The 20,359-nt window shown below is 38.6% G+C and overlaps 3 protein-coding genes, 1 long non-coding RNA gene and 2 other non-coding genes across 7 annotated transcripts in view; 4 read left to right on the top strand and 2 right to left on the bottom strand.

Moving 5' to 3' along the window:
- Nucleotides 1-324: 324 nt before the first annotated feature.
- On the top strand, nt 325-487 carry LOC136239662 (U1 spliceosomal RNA). The gene has a single exon (XR_010693563.1). It is a non-coding gene; the product is annotated as a U1 spliceosomal RNA (small nuclear RNA).
- A 6,630-nt stretch (nt 488-7,117) lies between these two features.
- On the top strand, nt 7,118-7,280 carry LOC136239660 (U1 spliceosomal RNA). Its single transcript, XR_010693561.1, has one exon. It is a non-coding gene; the product is annotated as a U1 spliceosomal RNA (small nuclear RNA).
- Nucleotides 7,281-7,573: 293 nt separating this feature from the next.
- Nucleotides 7,574-9,091, top strand: LOC136238464 (uncharacterized). Its single transcript, XR_010692993.1, has 3 exons — nt 7,574-7,728; nt 7,793-7,913; nt 8,876-9,091. It is a non-coding gene; the product is annotated as an uncharacterized lncRNA (long non-coding RNA).
- A 1,537-nt stretch (nt 9,092-10,628) lies between these two features.
- Nucleotides 10,629-15,254, bottom strand: LOC136237903 (ribonucleoside-diphosphate reductase large subunit-like). The gene is made up of 16 exons (XM_066028156.1): nt 15,096-15,254; nt 14,956-15,044; nt 14,716-14,893; nt 14,561-14,661; nt 14,449-14,508; nt 14,167-14,206; nt 14,040-14,116; nt 13,861-13,983; nt 13,380-13,810; nt 13,126-13,327; nt 12,879-13,076; nt 12,717-12,821; nt 12,523-12,668; nt 12,246-12,477; nt 11,005-11,193; nt 10,629-10,952 (listed from the first exon to the last, which is right to left on the bottom strand). Exons 1-16 carry the CDS (start codon nt 15,121-15,123, stop codon nt 10,758-10,760), a joined length of 2,394 nt encoding a protein of 797 aa, XP_065884228.1. The 5' UTR covers nt 15,124-15,254; the 3' UTR covers nt 10,629-10,757.
- Nucleotides 14,750-19,056, top strand: LOC136237908 (dolichyl pyrophosphate Glc1Man9GlcNAc2 alpha-1,3-glucosyltransferase-like). 2 transcript variants are annotated; one of them, XM_066028165.1, is made up of 12 exons: nt 14,750-15,416; nt 15,467-15,545; nt 15,594-15,787; nt 15,833-15,942; nt 15,996-16,063; nt 16,113-16,316; nt 16,367-16,487; nt 16,534-16,667; nt 16,723-16,862; nt 16,913-17,010; nt 18,551-18,623; nt 18,679-19,056. In XM_066028165.1, exons 1-12 carry the CDS (start codon nt 15,352-15,354, stop codon nt 18,890-18,892), a joined length of 1,500 nt encoding a protein of 499 aa, XP_065884237.1. In that variant the 5' UTR covers nt 14,750-15,351; the 3' UTR covers nt 18,893-19,056. The 2 variants fall into 2 exon arrangements, with proteins under 2 accessions (XP_065884237.1, XP_065884238.1); XM_066028166.1 differs by having other exon boundaries at nt 14,751-15,416; nt 15,842-15,942.
- The window catches only part of LOC136237911 (tumor suppressor candidate 3-like), a 1,822-nt gene continuing 389 nt past the window's right edge, over nt 18,927-20,359 (bottom strand). The window contains exons 3-11 of the mRNA XM_066028169.1: nt 20,223-20,343; nt 20,085-20,167; nt 19,968-20,025; nt 19,770-19,910; nt 19,627-19,716; nt 19,515-19,578; nt 19,224-19,301; nt 19,079-19,169; nt 18,927-19,024 (exon numbers count right to left, since the gene is read on the bottom strand). Of these exons, the coding sequence (XP_065884241.1) occupies nt 19,009-19,024; nt 19,079-19,169; nt 19,224-19,301; nt 19,515-19,578; nt 19,627-19,716; nt 19,770-19,910; nt 19,968-20,025; nt 20,085-20,167; nt 20,223-20,343 (742 nt within the window). The 3' untranslated portion in view covers nt 18,927-19,008. The remainder of the gene's footprint in view (nt 19,025-19,078; nt 19,170-19,223; nt 19,302-19,514; nt 19,579-19,626; nt 19,717-19,769; nt 19,911-19,967; nt 20,026-20,084; nt 20,168-20,222; nt 20,344-20,359) is intronic.

Raw genomic sequence — 20,359 nt, 5'->3', positions numbered from 1 at the left:
CATCGTTCACCTGATCTCTCATTTCTTGTACAAAACCATTGGGAGATGTTCATCTCTTTGATATATTTGGCATTAATTGGCAAGGCTCAGGCATGAGCTGACTATAGTTACATAAGATGGCCATGGACTGTTACATGTATATACAATTACAAAATTGCATGTGTGGGTTGAATGTATTTGATGAATGAGACTTGGTATGCAGTAGTATTATTACTCATAACGTTTTTAAAACGAAAGTAATAACGTGCATATGACGTCATAATTCAAACCCACAATCGTATATCACACGCTAGGGTATATAAGCAGTGGCCTGTGCATGCAGGATAACTTACCTGGCACAGGGGATACCATGATCAACAAGGTGGTTCCCTCAGGTCGAGGCCAGTGCATTGCACCCCGCCTGGCTGAAGCCTGCGATCTCCCCAAACGTGGGAGACTCGGGTGCGTAATTTTTGTTAGTGGGGGACTGCGTTCGCGCATCCCCCATTGAAAAAAAAACTGAATGAAACATAAATAAGTATCACGCCCATTCTTTCTTCTAAGCATTACAACTAATTATAATTACAAGAAACTAAACTACTTAAAAGCTACATTATAAAACCTAAACATAATCTAGTGTCCTCCGAGCAAAGAGCGTAGTAGTAGCTATACCGTCTAGGATCATTTTGGCATTGTATTTCCATAAAGTCATGCACTGATAACCGTTGTAACAATTGCCTCCGAGCCAACTTCCGAGGCAAACCATTTTTAACTGTAGTGCGATCAGCAATTGTAAAGAGTGGACAAAGCAAAAAGAGACCAAACACCGTAACAGATTCCGTAAATAACGATTGTCGTTAGCTTCCTCAGTCACCGACAGCAGCAGCCACCCCAGCCAGAGGATATAAAAGCAGGCTGAGCCGGTTGCGCACCTGACAGAGAGGTCAATGTAAGCTGGACGAGCCAATGAGAAATCAGGGTGATAAATAAAATTACGTTAGTTCTAAAAATCGATGCGGCGACTATTCGATTTTGACCACCACTCGGATGTTCGAAAATGATGCTATTTTTTTAAACAACATAACGATAAACTAAAACAATCACTGCACCACTGTTCAGGAGTGGATTTAGGGGAAGGGCCAAGGGGGCTGTATATAGCTCCATTTCCATTTTATATTAACGAATACTTGGCCATCATAACTCAATTTCTTCATCAAAAGCAGACTTATTTCAGAAACTATAATGCCTATTTAGCATAGATAATACACGTAATATTATTACGTGTATTATCTATGGTTACAGAAGAGGATGCTCCTTTTCCCCCTAGAAATGGTTTGATTGTGGGTTACATCTCCATAGTTACGAAAGTTTTAATTGTGGGTTTTGTTTTATTCAGAAGATAACTAGCAGTATTTTCCACTATGGCAATTAGAGGTAATTCTTAATCAATGTATGATTGTTTTAGTTGGCTCAATTTGGTTAGAGCTTTATTACTTTGAAATTCATAGCTACCAACTCAGCCATTTACCATACAGTCTGATAAGGTAGCTATCATGAGCACAATTTAGTTATTGAGCCACAGTTGTATAGAATCTGTGTGGAGTGCATTCTGATATGATCTCATGTGGTTTTACAGATGACCAGATGCATGTGTAACTAGGTTAGTCTTGAATGTCCAGCAATTTCAGAAACCATAGAACTGAAGAGGCATAAGAACGCAGTGAAGCACAATCGTATACTGTAGCTACTAGTATATAGCTAAAGTAGTCCATTCTATGGGTCAGGTGTTTGTTAGCAAGATACAGGCTCTAGCTACAGTGTCCAATTTTTAAAAACATCAATGTCACCTCTTACTTAGATATCCGGCACTGTTTCCATTTCGCAAACTAAATTAGAAGATGACTAAGAGGAGCTGGTATACATCCAAGAACAGATCATGATCTTCACATCAGTTATAAAAGCAAAATGACATTGGTCTAAAAACTGCTGAAAACTGATGTCAAATTCAATATTAGAGAGCCTAATTTTCAAAATTTTCTGGGGGAGCACCCTCCATAAGTTGGCATGCTTCGCGCACTATCTTCTTTCCACATAATTTTACTGCACACACTAGATGAATACTCTTGCATTCACAGTAACCCTTGGCATCACAGATTGGCAGTTACAAAATTGTGCCGTTCGTTTTATACAAATATGACCGCATTACAGAATATCACAATTGTTTATATTGGTCTCACCTTATCAACTTTAACTTAGTTTGTACTGTGTTTCATCAGTATACCACTCCACAAGAGGGATTCCATTTCTCCCTTCGATTCAGTTTGGTAATAAAACTAACTACAACACTAGGACTGCACCATATTTTGCTTGCCAACCCATAGTTTAACTTTTATGCAAGGATTTTTTCGATACAAAGCCACTCATTTGTGGAATTCCTTGCCAGCCAAAAGAACTTCATTCTTTCAGAGACTTTCGAGACTATGCAAAAAGCCATTTCTTGTCATCTATGAATTCAGTGTTGTGTGCATGTGTGTGTGTGTGTGGTGTATTGTTTGCTATTGTCTTGCTTTGTGTTTGCATATTGTGTGTTTAGCTTGTTGTTTTTTGTATCACTCCAATAAGGAGGAACAGCATTGTGCCGATTGTTGTGAGTATAAAATAATTAATCAATCAACCATTGTTACATTAGTCACCTATGTCCATGTCCGGCTCAGTAAGTTAGCCCCTCCCCCTTTGGAAAATGCCTAGATCTGCCCCTGCCACTCGAGTGCAGCTGCCAAATGCAAAACAGTTCACTGAGGACCAAAAGGCTATCAGTGAAGTTCGTAATCAGAGAAAGACAACATCTGCTGAGATGAAGAGAAAAAAGCAGCAACCATTGTCTGCTCTCTTTGCAGAATTGTAAAGTTTGTGTGATGTGCAGTGCTTAACAGAATCATTTCAATATAATTACAAGAATATTATCCTATTAGTTATGATTATCTATGGCTTACAGAAGGAATGGGCATTACAGAACAAGGAGGTATCTGGGCTCAGAATTGGCCAATAACTTGCAGTTGTGGTCAATACTGATTGGTCATCCCCTTTATTTTCAACTTTGACCATGACTTCAAAATTGGCCATTTCTTGATATTTAGTTTGGACCTAGCCTGAGAAAGGGGATGGTATTTGAGGGCACCAGGCCACAAAATAGCCTTTCAATTACAGTTAATGTCACAGAACACACATTCGGCACCCTATATTCTCATATGTCCATAGTGTTTTATCCTCCAGAGTGTATCCCCTGGGGCTTCTTCACAAAGCCGTATAGGCACATCTGACATAACTGTACAGGCTGTCAGAACACCAGCTTCTAAAAAGCAGATCCAACAAGTTTTAAGTATGGAAATTGTTAGCCTGATAATGCAGAAGTAAACGCAAAAATTTTGCTTTCATTGTTTATCACATTATACTCCATGCATATTTGTTTTATTTAATGTGCTCGTAAGTCTATAGCCTATCATTATTTGAACAAGCAAATGAGGTAGTTTTGTGCACCTAAAGTATATTATAACTACCTAGCTAGTGACATATAGCTCCCTATAATAGTAGACTCTAATTATACCAGCAGACACAAGCAGAACTAAAACCCTGTAATTGCTCACTCACGCGTACATTTCTAAAGTTTCAGTGTGGGCATGGCTCCTGAAGATAAACTCCCATTGTCCATGCACTTGCTCTTGTTAAATTTTTGGACAAGTTTTCTCTATATACATCCTTGCACTCAACCTTTGAAAAACTCAGGTACACACACAGATAATGGACACTTTATTATAGGTACAAAAATCTCTTTAATGCATGCAACAGTGTAGTGCAGAATGGTCTCTTAGGGCTTGTCACATCTGATGATGTAAATTTCAATATAGATTTTAGTATTATAAATTGTTTATCTAATGTGTGTATTTATATAGTGAAGATACTATCATAGTTTGACAGCATTGTAGAAGGTACATCTCTCAGAGTAATATTGAAATGAAAGATTAAGTGAAACAAAATGTTTTGTTCTTGTTTAGAGCTGTTGTTATGCAGGCATAGGTGCTGGATACAGATTACTATAGGAGTATAGAGTTTTGGAATGACTGAATTGTATTTAAGATGACTGAGTCGTATCATGACTGAATTGCAAATTATTACAACTCAGTCATCTTAAATACAATTCAGTCATTCCAAAACTCTATACTAGAATGTTCATACTTCTATTTTTAGATTAATAGCATATGTACGCATTTAAAATACAACTGTGTTGGCCAGCTATAAAGTCACATACATAACTAGCCAAACAGCAATGTACCTCATGGCCATATGCATCCACGGTTAGGTATCATATCATGTATATACCATGCATGGGTGCTGGTACCAAACTAACATTCTTATGGTGAGAGGGAAATGCTCTGGTATGAATTGTAGCAGAGCTTCTTTATATTACTTCATATGATATGAAGTTATGAACACCTCAGACACTGACACTGGGTGGTGAACTCTGATTAGTCTCTGTGCTTTGCAATGATCATGACCATCAACAAAACTCAGGGCCAAACTTTTAGGAGTAGAATTGACTGATGATGGCATTACACATGGAATGCTTTATGTATATAGCACTGGCTCTCCAGACTGCCCAACACTGTTGGTAAAAAGAGAGGACCACACAACACATAATGTAGTATTATAATGAAGTTGTAGTTTATTAGCTCTATACTACTTATGCTATACTACTGTTATGTTGCTGTTGGTATTGTGGGTCAGATTATGTGGTTGTGGTGAGGAATGTATCATGGTAAACATGTATCGAATGTGAAATGTTAGTTCAGTGTACTTAATGGACCATCTTACTTATGTGCATGACATTACAGATTGATACCACTATATAGAAAGTGTCTGAATGCTGTATATCACTGTGCATGTGATTGTTCCCAATTACAAGTGCATGCATGTCTATCTATTGCAGGAGTACAGTCATATCAAATAGCCTAATAAACAGCTTGTATCTTCATCTTTTACATTGCAGGAATGATGTTAAGGTGAATTTGTGTCAACTTGATAGCACACTGACATGTGAGCTGACAACCTTACAATTCTGATTTTACTAGCTAAATATGTATGGAAAAATAGAAGGAAAATGTGAGTGAGTATACAGATGCAGGCGATGGACAGGAAGCAGAGAATTTATTTGGAGTGGTCCTTAATATGTTTATTTTCACTGTAGGGTAAGAAGAGATTGGGAATAGGTGAAGGAAGTGTTCGATTTCACTAGTCTTTGTTCCTTATAGTTTAGAAGAGGTTTAATGGTGAATGTTCTATTAGAGTATTTCGATTTTAGTAACTTTATAGCAGAAGAGATTAGCTTTTCCTTTCTTGCTCTTCCCGTCTTCTTATTGCCTATGCATTTTGAAGATGTAACTACACCTGTATATGCTGATAGTAAATTTTTGGAGGAGCATCCCAAGTGCTCCCTAAATCTGCCCTTAATTAACCGTAACACTGTTGAGCTTTGTACATGTAGGACATTTGTAGTAGTAGTTGCTGTAACTTTTGTCGCATTCTTAAGATACTAGCTATAATAATATACACTTATACAGCTATATGGCATACTATCAGTGGACAACAATAAGTGAAACTGAATCCTCCCTGCAAAAACAGCTTGGCTGTAAAAAAGCACATCCAAGGAAGTAAAAGTAACTGGCAATTGAAAAGGTTGATATCTGGAGTGGTCAAGAATGAATGTTAATTATATAACTGAACCAGTATGTAATGAACACAGTTGTAACATTGCATGGGCCTTTATCGTTGACTTTTGCTCTACATAGAGTCTTGCTGCATTACTAAAGTTTGAACTTAATTGACTATTATTTTATTATTATTATGACTGTTACTAGGACTGGGTCGCATATATACAACAAGTACATACACCAATGTGACAACCTCAATAGAGCATGTACAAACAGTATTAGTGATATAGCAACAGTGTGTTTGCCAGTGAAATATCAAGAAGTTTGCTGACATTTTCTATATTTCGTTCATGCCCGCTGGAACAGGCATGTCCAATACATTTTGGTTAGAAACCATTAAAAAGTATAGTATATACCATCTACTTTGTGTCTGTTTAGTAACTTTCCAGGTGTGATATGTGTAGAGCAACCCTCTGTGAGTACAATGATGCTATAGAAGAAGTCCAATTTGTGGAAGTTTAGCAATTCCCTCATACATTTGTATTTGGCATTTCGGTGATAAATGGCATAATAGTCCACGACATGTGATAGATACCTGACCAGATTTGGAAAAAGCAGCAAATAGTGATTTAAATGAGCTATAGCAGAAGGAACTTAGAGGAAATTTACTGAAGCACAAGATTGAAAACCGCTTTCTTTTTTCAATGGCGAATTAATGGTAGATATTTGGAAGGGAGCCATTCTGATGTCTTGACCCTCACTACATTAGTGTTACAATTGTATTAAAGGAAGGTGTTAACCCATAAGCAAAATGTATAATCATTTCAAAAGCTATATACTAGATACATTCCCTCAGTCACTGTGGTGATATTGGTTTATATTCTGCTAAGGCTTTCTCTAATGTAGCAGTTCTTGCGTTGAGCCAGTGACTTTGTTCAGTGATATAGGTGTTTGCTTCAGTGACTTCAAGTCAAGCCAGGTAGCTATTCTCATCTCCTGTTTGTTTGCTTGTTTGTAGCTGAAATTACAGACAAAATATTATTTATCTATATATAGCTTTGTTTTGCCTGTAACTTTTGTAGAGGGAAATACATTATAGCATTGTTCACATGATCTTGTACAAAACCATTGGGAGATGTCATCTCATTGGTATTACTATATTTGGCAGGGCTCAAGCGTGAACTGACTATATAACATAAGATGGCCATGGACTGTTACATGTCTACAATTACAAAATTGCATATGTGGATCTAATGTATTTGATGACTCTGTGAATGAGACTTGGTATACAGTAGTAGTAGAAAGTGTGTAGCTATTACCTACATAGATTATTAGTTATAACGTAGTAAAAACGTGCATATGACGTCATAACTCAAACCCACAATCGTATATCACACGCTAGGGTATATAATCAGAGGCCAGTTCATGCTGGATAACTTACCTGGCACAGGGGATACCATGATCATGAAGGTGGTTCCCTCAGGTCGAGGCCAGTGCATTGCACCCCGCCTGGCTGAAGCCTGCGATCTCCCCAAACGTGGGAGACTCGGGTGCGTAATTTTTGTTAGTGGGGGACTGCGTTCGCGCATCCCCCATTGATACACTTTAAACAAAATAATTATACGTATGTTACCAACTTTTCCAAAGAAGGTACGACACGGTTCACGTGAGCCATAGGTTTTTACAAAGAACCCATTTCGCTAAAAACTTGTACCAATCGAAAAGCTTTTATGTTAAATTCAGTGGTGTAATTAATCAACCCCGATGGGCGATAAATAACCTGACGAAATGGAGGACAAGCAGCCACCAGGCAAGGAAGCACTGCCGGTAAAGAGTGCCCAGGGAGTTTATTTCGTGTAGTCTCGCGTAGCCGCCAGACCACGACGGCGCTTATAATGCAATCGATAAGTGCCGTCATAGATTATATATACTACGTACCCGGGATTGGAAACGCCGGTTTTTATCCAAACTATCCGCGTTGGAGCGCACCCTTATGACAACGAAGCGCCTAGCCAGGCGAGTAGTTGATTCTTTTCATCTTCTTGTGAGTTCATAGCTAGCTAATAGAGATATAAAGGCTACTTAACTCAACATTTCGTATTTCGTAGGTTTACTAAATGAAGGCATTATTTGGAGTTAGCTGACCAGGTGAACTCTACAGGAATGGGCGGTCAGCGGCGGGGTCACCAGTTCTTTGAATTCTTACTCAGACCATGCTCAGACACAATGGTACGTACGTTATTGTTACAGAGCAGACAGCACACGTGATATGGCAAGGGAAATTACAAAACAAATTAAATTTTATGCAATTAGGAAAGTAGCCCTTAGAGTAGAAATTTTACTTGTGTGATGAGTTTGGGAGAATGAGACAATGACATTGATGGTATAGCCTGGTGAATCTTTCCATTGTAATGAAATAGTTGAACCATCCAGTTGGTGTCTAAAATTGTATCGGAATCTACCAATGATTGAAGTCTTCTGGTTTTATCATAATGTAATGTAATTTAAGCACACGGGGTCACTAATACTGCATGCTTGTGATGTAACCTCATGACATGTCAAGACAAATGGGGATTTGAAACAGACCATTTCTCCCCTACCCAGTGACAAAGAGAAAAAAAGTGGTCTGGCCTAACGGTATGGGTACCGGTCTTAAAACAACTACAGCATGTTCCATTGACGGGGTAACAGTAACTGTAGCTATGGTTACAAGTATGGTGCATTTCTTGTACAATATTACGTTGTAATACAATTAACCATTGTGGGATTCTTCCATTGCTGAGGACAAGCTAAGTGTCCAGAATTACCTGTCCTACTTACCTTAAAGTGAATGTGCCATAGTAGTGACAAGAGTAGTGGTGATAAACGTACATGGCATCTCTGCTTAGCACAGTGCAGTATATGATTACTGTGATTTCCCTCTCTTTTGACTGTTGCATTGTGAATGCATGACATCAATGTGTTTGATGTACAGTGGAACCTGTCCTAAGCCGGTCACCTTCAGGCCAACATTTCTTGACGTTTGCTTTATACAATTGGGTTAGTGTGTAGCTGCCTCACTAAAGGAATTAAAGTTAGCCAATTTCAAGAGGTGACCTTTCTATACAGGACAGGTTCCACTATACATTATACAATGTTAGTGTTGCATTTGCTAATGTAGCTCAATCTTTATATGTAGACTGTTTTTGTAGGTCAACAAAACTCTTCCTGTGCTGTGTCTTTCTACCACTTGTCAAAGGATACAGTGACAGTGGTTGTTGCTGTGAAAGATTCATCTCACATTGAAACTGATAGGATTTTTGTAGTGGACAAGTTGACTATAGAAAAATTATATAATTTCTATGCTGTACCAAGCTCAGGCTGTTCTTAGTAATAAACTAACAACATGACGGTACGGCACAACAGTATATGTTGCAACATATTGCTAGAGGAATGGTTGTGTGTATCCAGCAATGGAGTCGGGTATGACATGTCACGTATCTAGACTCTGTAGTTGCTGTGAATACATGTAGCTAAAACAGCCACTGCCGTGAAATTGAGTATGATGGTAGGATGTAACATACTCTATTACAATATTCATTATGTACACTCAATTGACTTTCTGTTCCAACACAGAAACATTGTGCACTTGTCTCAATCAGTGCTCCATGTGACTATCAAATGTTAAAACTGTAGCTATTAGTAGGTCTTCTTTGGATAAATATTTTGACTAGCTGAAGTATTATTCAAGTTCGAGAGCTGTACAGTACCACTCTATATGGAATTGCCTATCATTTTAACTACTGAAATCGTCCGGTTTACAAATGATTGAGACCAGAAGCACTTAAGAGTTTTACCATATTCTTGTAGAGGGGGTAGGAACAAAACAGCTAAGAAAGGGACATAATTACTTAGCTAGTACCACTTGGGTAACTAAATGTTAACCTCGTATACATTTTTTGTGGGTTTGAAATGATCCCACTACACTGCACACTCCCGATAACTTTTTTGAGTCCATCGGCTAAATGGTTTAGACGCGACAGAACAACGAATTCGCTAGGTACGAATCTCTGGCCCCGGTAGGCGCCTAAGTAGCTATTAACCTACCAGTATTGGTGGCTTTAGGCGTATCTCAACCTGGATATTAAGCCTTCTCCTTCGTCTTCTACCATTCAAACACTTTGAAAATGGGCGGTTATTTGGGGGGTGCGCTCCAACGCGGATTGCTTTTAGCAAATGTACACGAGTAATTGGATCACGTGTCTCCGTTTCCAATCCCGGGTACGTAGTATATATAATCTATGGTGCCGTGCCGAGAAAAAGTGGTCTGGCCACGCGAGACTATATTTCTTGTTGTACCTCCTCTGCTTTTTATATAACACTCAACATATTATAGGTGGATATGGAGCTTACTCAGCTTAATCAAGAGCAGTCAGTGGAAACTGCATTGCAGCAATATACATAGCTCCTCAGAATAATACTCTCTAATAGAACAGTCACTTTTGTAATGGGACATGAAGAGCATACAAGGTGAAATTATTTTGGTAAAAATTTGAGTATATTTGACTCAGGCCTGCAACTGAGAGACTGCCAATGTTTGATTTACTCACTGGTCCATGCCAATCACTATCGCACACAATTAAGTGACTAATAACCAATACTAGATTTTGACTGGACCCTAGTATTGACATGATTGTAGAGGTTAATCTAGAGGGGAGGTGGGTTAAACTATTGCTCCCCCTAGGTTTATACCTAAAGCCTTGAGAAATGGAAAGGTTTAATTGATCCCAGAGTTGTATAATTGAATGGAATTACAGTAAAATTTCACCAAAATTGAGTATATTTATGCCTTGGGGAGCATGCCTCCAGACCTCCCTAGAATTGAAAGTGGCTTACTTTTCCCCTCCACTATAGCTTAATATTTGGGGTTGAGCCCTAGATTGGTATCTAGTACAATGGCAAATGCAAAGATCAAACAGGTGAATATATTTGAATATCAAAATAACACAGGTGCTGAATCTATACAGTGACAGCGTACAATAATATTTTACATTTTTATTGTTGTAATTATATAGAACTGTTATGAAGGAAATATTAAGCACTGCACATAACACAAGCTTCACGGTTTTGCAAAGAGCAGGCAATGGCTGCTGCTTGTTTCTCTTCATCCTTAACTGATGCTCTCTTTCTCTGACTACGAGCCTCACTGATAGCCTTCTGATCCACAGTAAACTGTATTGCATTAACAGCTGGTCTTGTTCGCAAATAATACATCCCAGTTTTTAGTCCCTAAAGAGAATATTGGCCAGTAAAGTTAAGAATCAATAAATATTCTATCTACCTTCTTCCAGGCATAGAAATGCATGCTTGTAAGCTTGCCAAAGTTAGGTTCAGCAATATGAACGTTGAAGGACTGGCTCTGGTCAATGTAGGCACCTCGGTCAGCAGCCATATTAATCAGTGTCTTCTGTGACAACTCCCAAACTGTCTTGTACAATACCTTGATGTCGTCTGGTATCTCAGTTATGTGCTAATAAAAAGAAAGAATTAGCTAAAACAATCTTTGTATAAGTAAAATTAGGATATTGGGGTTAAATTCCCCCCTAGTGTATCTTCAAGGCTACTTCATGTATCTATGATCCCTATTCTTCCTTATACTTGGTTAACTTTTTTTTTGGTACCATTATGACTGGCGAACCCACGCACACTGCACCAAAAGAAAGTATGTTTCTGGACATGATGTTTTTATCTGAACGCATCCCCCAGGTATCAATTACAGTTTGTTTTCAACTTTGCTGCTCAGCCTGTTACAAACAAAATACAGTACAAGAACCTCTATAATCAATCCAGCCACAAAGGAAATATAGATGATTTCCATGTATGGAAGCCATCATGTGCTACCATGAATCAACACCTTGGACTGTTGGCAAAGAGAAATGGGACACAAAGTAGGACAATGGTAGCCCACAATGTGTGCATTGTATGTACTGTGGTATGCCAAAAGGAACATGTTTGACTGAAGTGATGTCTAACAGTCAAAAAAAAAATCAAGCCTATAGAATCAGGACACTTTTGGCTTGGTCCTACCTTACCAATACTGCCAAGGCACCATGGAAGAATTGTGAGTGAGGTCAGTTTCTGGTTACAGTGGAACCTCTCATATCCAAGCGATCTACTGTCCATAACTAAGAATTGCATACTAATATACTAAAGCAATTAACCTAAATACAAGTAATATTGTTAGTGCTATGCAGTTTATTGGGCAGATGGGAAAGTCACTACAGTGCATTCATGGTCACTCCCTTGGGCTATAAAAATGCATTATCACCTAGCAACCAATTGATAGTTATTATTAGTAGCATAAACAAGCCACCAAACAGGTAAATAGCAACCTTTAGGCTCTCTCCTTGTGCTAAACCAAACTTTACTATGGTCAATAAACTACAAGCCCCTACTTTAGGCTGTCTGACAAAGGTGCCTGGATAATAGAGGTCTGGGTTCCACTGTGATTTATTTTTGTGAGGTGATAAACTTCCATGATTCCTAATACACAATATTACTATAATGTATGATAAAACAAACCTGCACAGATCCATTGTATGCTATAATCTTCTGTTTCATTGTGTCATCCCACAAGCCCAGTTCTGTTAGGTCCTTCAATAGATGGTGATTTACAACTTGAAACTCTCCTGACAAAACACGCCTGCTGTAGATGTTGCTAGTGTAAGGTTCAATGGATTCATTGTTGCCCAAGATTTGTGCAGTGGATGCAGTCGGCATCGGAGACACTAAGAGACTATTGCGGATGCCATGCCTGTAAAAAAACAAGTTAAATAAATCTAACCACTATTACACATACTTTGCAATATCTGCTTTTAGTTCATCCCAGTCCCACAAGTTTGTTGGCTGCACATCCCACATATCATGCTGAAGAATCCCTTTACTGACTGGGGATCCTTGATAAGTTTCATAAGGACCATGTTCTTGGGCAATCTCACAAGAGGTCTGTAACATAATGATAGTATACTGTATTTCACAGTGGTGTTGTGTTACCTTCAAAGCAAAGTAATAGATGGTCTCAAATATTTTCTTGTTCAATTCTTCAGCTTCTGGACTATCAAATGGGTAACGCATGAGTATGAATGCATCAGCCAAACCCTAGGAGAAAAAAACAAGACTTAACTTAAAAAAGAAGAAGCTAAACACACAGGGTACCTGTACACCAATTCCAATGGGTCTGTGTCTTTTGTTAGACTTCTCAGCTTCAGGGACAGGATAGTAGTTGACATCAATAATCTTGTTGAGGTTTCTTGTTACAACACAAGTCACTTCACCAAGTTTTTTAAAGTCGTACTTGCCACCAGGTAGGATGAACCGATTTAAAGCAATAGATGCAAGATTGCACACTGCAACCTAAGCAACAAAAACATATCCACCAAATTTTAAATTCTTTAAAATTTACCTCGTCTGGGCTGCTGTATTCTACAATCTCAGTGCAGAGGTTGCTGCATCTGATGGTCCCAAGATTTTGTTGGTTGCTCTTTCTATTACAAGCATCCTTGTAGAGCATGTAAGGAGTGCCTGTCTCTGTCTGTGCCTCCAAGATGGCAAACCACAGTTTCTGTGCTTTAACTTGCTTGTGGAATTTACCCATCTTCTCATACCTACAGAAGAGATAGTTTAAACATTTGAGTTACACACAATTAAAGTCATTACCCTTCATAAAGTTGCTCAAATTCATCTCCCCAGACATCTGCTAGGCCGGGACATTCATTGGGACACATTAACGACCAGGTCCCATCTTGTTCCACTCTTTTCATAAACAGGTCTGGAATCCAGAGGGCATAAAACAAGTCCCTAGCTCTTTGTTCTTCCTTCCCAGTGTTCTTCTTTAAGTCAAGGAAGTCGAAAATGTCTGCGTGCCATGGTTCAAGGTAGATTGCAAAAGCCCCTGGTCGCTTGTTTCCTCCTTGGTCGACATATCGTGCAGTGTTGTTGAATACCCTCAACATTGGGACCAGCCCATTTGATGTACCATTAGTGCCAGCAATGTAACTACCACGTGACCTGATACAGTGTACATTGATGCCAATTCCTCCAGCAGATTTAGAAATGTTAGCGCAAGTCTTGAGAGTCTCATAAATCCCCTGAGATACAATAGATCATATGGAATGCATTGCTAAATCTATTAAGATACCTCAATGCTGTCATCTTTCATGGTTACCAAGAAACAGCTGGACAATTGTGGCTTGCAAGTGCCAGCATTAAACATGGTTGGTGAAGCATGAGTAAACCATCTCTCTGACATCAAGTTGTATGTCTGGTGGTGAATAGGAGTGCTTTACATGACATGAAACAGGATGGAGCACTTTCTACCTCAATTGCTGCATCAATGTCTCGTTTGTGAATGCCAACTGCAACCCGCATTAACATTTGCTGTGGCCTTTCAGCAACTGGAAAGAACATTTGATAATAATAGCACCAGTACAAAAAAAAAACTAACCTTTTCCATTGATTTTCAACAAGTAAGATCGTTCAAGGGTCTAAAGAAACCAAAGTAAAAATAAATAAAACCACACAAGTGTTGAATATGCATGCATGCATAAACATGTACCAGACCGCAAAACCACAACAGCCTTGAAACTGGCAGGGTATACCATGGGCTGGGTGGGTGAAGGAACTGGCTCTGTTTACTTTATGACAGCTAAAATTGCAAGACAATTTTCCTTCATGTAATGCATGAAACGTTGCTGTCAACTGTCAGTAATGATGACAAAATGTTTACCTTAAATCCAAAATACTGGTACTCAAAGTCTCTGTTGTAAATGATGGCTGAATTAAGTTTCTAGAAATACACAGGGAAATAAATCAGAAATCAAAGTAAGCAAATATCTTACATCTCCATTCTCTTTAATGATCTCGTAAACTTCATCAGAAATCATTGGCTGGTGTAGACCATTTTTTGGGTTTACATAAGAATGAAGATCTTCCATGACAGCTAAAATATCAACAAATAAAATGTTAACAAATACAAAACCGCTGTGGTTCTTACATGTAAACAGTTTCTTGGTTTCCTTGTGCAAGTTAGAGACGGCGACTCTTGCTGCTAAAATGGCGTAGTCCGGGTGTTTGGTAGTCATTGTAGCCGCTGTCTCTGCTGCTAGAGTGTCCAGTTCTACCGTAGTGACGCCTGGGTAAATCCCTGAAATTACTTTCATCGTGATTTCAGTCTGCAGAACGACACATTAAAAACTCGCTAATCAACACCTCGACCTCTTCTTGCCAAACTCACCGGATCAACAAACTCCGAGTCCAGCCCGTAACAGAGCTTACCAACCCGGGTGGTGATTTTATCAAACATGACTTGTTCTTTTCTGCCATCTATAAAAACAACATGTCAAATTGTGTTACAAAAAGTAGCCAGGTAGCTACCTCGTTTCACAACGTATAATTTGGACATTGTTTCGAGTTAGTTTGACGAGTAGAAAAATAACAGGAGGCTAGGATGGCGTAGCTCTACTACGCGATCAGTCAGGAAATACGAAAAGCGGGAAATCGTTTCCCGCTCGAATTTCCCGCGCATAGTTTAGGTAATTTGCTAAGTCATTCTCCGTATATCTTAAAATAACCGGAGACCGTAAAGTCAAGGGATTTTTAAAATATAATTACATTCTATCTAGTGCTCCCCATGGACCCAGTAGACGCGGTCTTCATCCTTTCTACTTGTATTAAACTACTGTTGATTCCTTCATAGTAAGATAAATAGTGCATTATTGGTGTATCGTGTGGTGATCGTATTGTAGTAAATCAACTGATTTTGAGGTGCACAGGAATTGGCTAGCTATTACACACTCACTACCTTTATCTCAATGGTATTATGAGGTAAACAATTTTTGAGTTGGAAATCCTGCAAGTGTGTTGTGTTTTTAGGATACTTCAGAGTGGACATTGGATTATCCACCATTGTTTGCATGGTTTGAAAAGTTGCTGTCTTTTCCAGCAAGCATTGTAGACCCTCATATCGTAGAGGTGTCTAACTTGAGATACTCTGTCTTTACGTGTGTCCTATTTCAACGTATTTCAGTAATTATCACTGACTGCATCCTATGGATAGCAGTGAAACAGTACGTAAATTAGCAACATTTAGATGCAACTTATTTTTAAAACAGGTATTGCAGTTTTCTTAGAACAAAGCAACTGTCCAGCTCCCTTCAAGATGTGCAGACAACATTGCTGGCTTACCTTCTGCTAGCAAACTATGGTCTCATGGTTGTAGATCGTATCCTTGTATGGTTTTTGCGTTGGTGTTTTGTTTTTCCTTTACTAGTGAAGACATTCATTTTCAGTATAATGGATTTCTTTTTGGCATACTGGTACTCTCAATTAGTTGTGTATTTAAGGTATGGTTATAATTTCATAGTATTGATTCATTGTTTTAATTTTTTTTAGGGTCAGGATCTACTTGCTGCATTCCTGTTTGCTGTTTTACTAAACTTCAAACACTTGTTCTTGTACATGGCTCCAGCGTACTTCATTTATCTACTAAAGCACTACTGCTTCACTAACAAAGGATTTTCACTGCTCAACTTCATAAAACTAGGTACCATAGTAGCCACTGTGTTCCTCATCAGCTTTGGTCCTTTCGTCATATTAGTAAGTTTTAAAAACAGATAAGTATGCAAATAATGAATTATTATTCATAGGGACAATTAGGACAAGTTATTTCAAGGCTGTTCCCTTTCAAGAGAGGCTTATGTCACGCCTACTGGGCAGCCAATTTTTGGGCAATATACAGTACAATAGATAAAGGAGCTGCGATAGTCGGTAAGTCACAAGTTAAATGTATATGCTATACAATTTTGTGTCTCAGGTTCTCGTCTGGGGCTGGTACATAGTACTCAAGGTGGTGGTATGACATCAGGTTTAGTTGGGGACATGACTACACTAGTGTTGCCATCAGTACCCCCTGTTGTAACAGTGATATTGACACTGGTGACTTGGATGGTAAGTGTTCACGGTATAGCAAATTGTTGGTGATTTTTTTAAAACTATTCTATAGCCAGCAGTTATACATCTGTGGTTCACACCTGCAACTCCACGATCATTTTTGAAATGTCTTGTGCTCTGTTCCTATGGTTCATTTCTGTGTGGCTGGCATGTTCATGAGAAGGCTATTCTTATGATCACAATTCCACTGAGGTTGGTACACTTCTATTCTTAGACTTATAAGCTATTTTAAACTTTTTTAGTATTTTAGCAGTGGAAGATACCAAAAGTGCTAGGGTGTTCATGCTCATTTCAACAGCAGGTCATATAGCACTGTTTCCATTACTCTACCAACCAGCTGGTGAGCTATACAAGACACAGTCACACAGCAATTCCAAAAATGAATGTGATGAAGTGTACGATGATAGTGGCCATAATGAAAGTTCTTATAAAACTGATTTTAATACAGCCTCAGGCGTGAGAGTTTTCAGAGTCACTAGGGTAATGTGGTAGCCTGCAATGTTAGATTAGCTATTTCTAATCAATTGTGAAACCTTAGAAACAAATAATAGCACATTACACAGTGTTATGGTAACACAACACAAAAGCATGGCATACCATACACTTTGAGTCAAACATTAATAGTTTTTAACATTTTCAAGTCCTGTCTGCTATGCTAGAAGGACTGGACAAGTTGAACTTGTGGTGACTCCACTCACTTCAGCTCTAGCGATGCACAAGTCAAGGCCTGGTACAGGCATGGAGTTAGTCATTTTTGTATGTTAGCAGGCCTGTAACCTGCCGTATTGTGTACAACAGGCCTGTGTTACATTTTATACAGGCCTGTATTATAAACTGGTAACAAGCCAGTGAAATCGTCAAATTCTGTGGCAGGCTTGTAAAGATTCATTCATTTCGAGGTGTGGATGTAAAGTCCTGTACCAGGCCTGTACAACTGATACAGGTCTGTAAACACTGCCGCATTTCGAATCCTACAATGACAAGTTTACTTGTTAGTAAGATTATAAATACAAAACGAAACCTTTAATATAATAGGAAGATGGAATGGCAAGTTAGTCAGTATGGTGTAATCAAGAGTATGTAAATTTTTTTTCACAGTCTATATATAAACTACATAATAAATAAAACGTTGAAATAAAAAAAATCAACAGTCAAGCTGTAGTTCTCCTTCAGCAACAGCCAGGGATGCATCATTTTCCAGCATTGGGTGTCCAGCTGAAGAGCGGCTGCCCCGAATGCACATAATGGCACATCTCAACATAGCAAAGGAGATTCGACATTGTAGCTAACCCATAACTACTGAATAACTTTCCTTGCTTTTGACTTACACGCTCAGCCAAGAGTATATAATTGGTATAATGTATAACTGCTTCCTACACTGCAGGGAACTTGGAAATCTACCAAGTGAGCTAGTTAGTAACTAAGCAATACAGTAACTAGTAGCAACAGTGATCACCATAGCAACAAATTACATGTATGTTCCAGGCCTGTTGTGACAATTTTTTTTGCAGGATACCCTGGTCTTTGACAGGCCTGTGAATTGAAATTACATACCTGCCACAACACTAATACCATCCTGCAGCAATCCTGTCAGATGGGCCTGCCCCAGGAATGGTACAACAGTGTAATCTAGAATACAGTGCTGTGACAGGCCAGTGACATATAACATTGACAGGCTTGCAGAAGGCTAATAATTTTTATAAGCTTAAGGGGAGCTGTTTTTCCACATTAATGTCTTTCTGGTATATCGCATGTTGGCACGGCCATTTGCATTTATATTGGAAACCAACCTTTACCCTAGGTTATAATAGGGGTTAGTGTAACTGCCAGTGAGCAAGGCTTCACTGTATGTTGATGTACTGAAGTCTCTTTTATTGTAGAGTTACCTATCAAGATATCACTGTGCTTTGTGTACTGGTGTGTGTCATACATTGGACTAAACTACACGATCAGGTTGGACTGGTTTGTAAATGAAGTATTAAAGTTATCATGGTTTATGCGAATACAGTTTCAGAAAGAGACCACAACGATTGTTGTCAACGTTCGATAAATTGTACCTCCTTTCACTGGTCTTCATTCAAATCTATTGCTGTTTTCTACATGATCTATTGGGACTACATTCAACCCTGCAATTCCTGCCTCTTCTATTGACTTCAGTGTCGTGTGCTTTTGGTGTGGCTTATTCTTGGGTACTATTTTACTATAATGTACTAAACGTTTAAACCACTAGAACAAGTATGCGTGTACAAAATGATGTATTTTTATTAAATTATTTTTGTAACAACTACTTAGCTATGTGTACAAATCAGTTAGTTTCTTTCTTGATGTAATGGACACTTCACTTAAATATAAAACTACAACAAAATAATATACAATACATGTTACTATAAATAGACTGGGGTACTTACCTATAAGGATATCCTTGGTATTTCATTCTAAAAATGGATAATGTGTATCCAAACACAAGAACTACAATGGCTAGCCCAACCATGTAAGAACCTGGAGGAGCAATAGCATGTACTAAAGAAATATTAGAGCATTAAAAGTGTTAACCTTTCTGTATGGTTCCTTCTACAATTGAGAAAGACAGTTCTTTATTCATTAGTATTACACCAATGGTGATACTGCCATCTTGAAGTGATAGTTAAAGAAATGCACTAGGGGGTGGAAAAGATGGATACCATTGTGAATCTATTTTTGTCCTTTGTAACGAGGGATGTGCTGTGTATAAACTACTGTTACATGATTTCGAATCTAGATAGGTGTTTTTCATAAAGATGCTGTTCAGGGGTGTCCATTAAGAAAGGTTCTGTTGTATGTAATTTAAACATTACTAAAGGATACACAATGCCATCATGATATAAGTCTCTGCCACAAATTGATACTGGCTGGTGCCACTGAAGTAGCCCTGATAGGAAAATGGTTCAATAGATACGTAGACATTTCTAATACATACCACTTCGCCTGTGTGTGGATTCTTATGTGCTATGGGTGGCCCTCGAATGTGATTCCACATCTGTCCAGACACCATGTAGAGAATAATGATCTGTAGAAGACAAAATCAGATGAAACAATTGTGCACTTTTTGTACACACGTACAATTGCCAAGAAGGCCCAGTTCTGGCTGTTGTATAAAATAGTCAAATTCTCCCTCTTCCAGTAAGCAAACACTAGCACAACAATTACTACAGCAGCCCATATCATCAGTACTGTGTAATTTGGTGGCCGCATTATGGAAATCTGTAATGACAGGTAGCATTATACAGTGACTGTTCTATTAGAGTATTTTATAATCACTTGTATTCCACTCCTCTCATTGACCCACTTTGCCAGTGCATCTGCCTGGTAACCAACTCTGATGTCCGACAAGTAAAAATTGATTGTGAAGCTGCAAGAATTTCAACTGTTGCTTACCTTCCGACATCAAATCGGTCTTCTGGCTTTCTCTTTCCAGTTGCAGGAAAGTGAAAGTACGTTGGAGCAGTTGTTAGCCTTAGCTAGAGAACACACAATATCTTATAAACTAGTTACTCAAATCACTAAAGTTCTTACCCATTGGAACACCTCATAGCCATCTTCATCAATATCCACCATCACAAAGAAGAGACGGTTGGAATACACGTTGGAATAATGATAGGAGTTAGCTAATATATTGTACTCATCGTTAGCATCCCTAATGTAACTTGTAA

This window comes from Dysidea avara, chromosome 11, assembly GCF_963678975.1.
Source record: "Dysidea avara chromosome 11, odDysAvar1.4, whole genome shotgun sequence".
NCBI classification, from domain to species: Eukaryota; Metazoa; Porifera; class Demospongiae; order Dictyoceratida; family Dysideidae; genus Dysidea; species Dysidea avara.
Note: the sequence above shows the minus strand (reverse complement) of the source record. Positions and strands in the feature narration are given on the sequence as shown.

Coding starts and splice junctions, on each gene's coding strand:
- LOC136237903 (XM_066028156.1), bottom strand. CDS start 15,123: ATGTCCAAATTATACGTTGTGAAACGAG. Junction 14,894..14,955: donor ACTCGGAGTTTGTTGATCCG/GTGAGTTTGGCA, acceptor GTCGTTCTGCAG/ACTGAAATCACGATGAAAGT. Junction 10,953..11,004: donor ATTTCTATGCCTGGAAGAAG/GTAGATAGAATA, acceptor TATTCTCTTTAG/GGACTAAAAACTGGGATGTA.
- LOC136237908 (XM_066028165.1), top strand. CDS start 15,352: ATGGACCCAGTAGACGCGGTCTTCATCCTTTCTACTTGTATTAAACTA. Junction 16,488..16,533: donor TAAAGGAGCTGCGATAGTCG/GTAAGTCACAAG, acceptor TTTGTGTCTCAG/GTTCTCGTCTGGGGCTGGTA. Junction 17,011..18,550: donor ATTACTCTACCAACCAGCTG/GTGAGCTATACA, acceptor CTTTTATTGTAG/AGTTACCTATCAAGATATCA.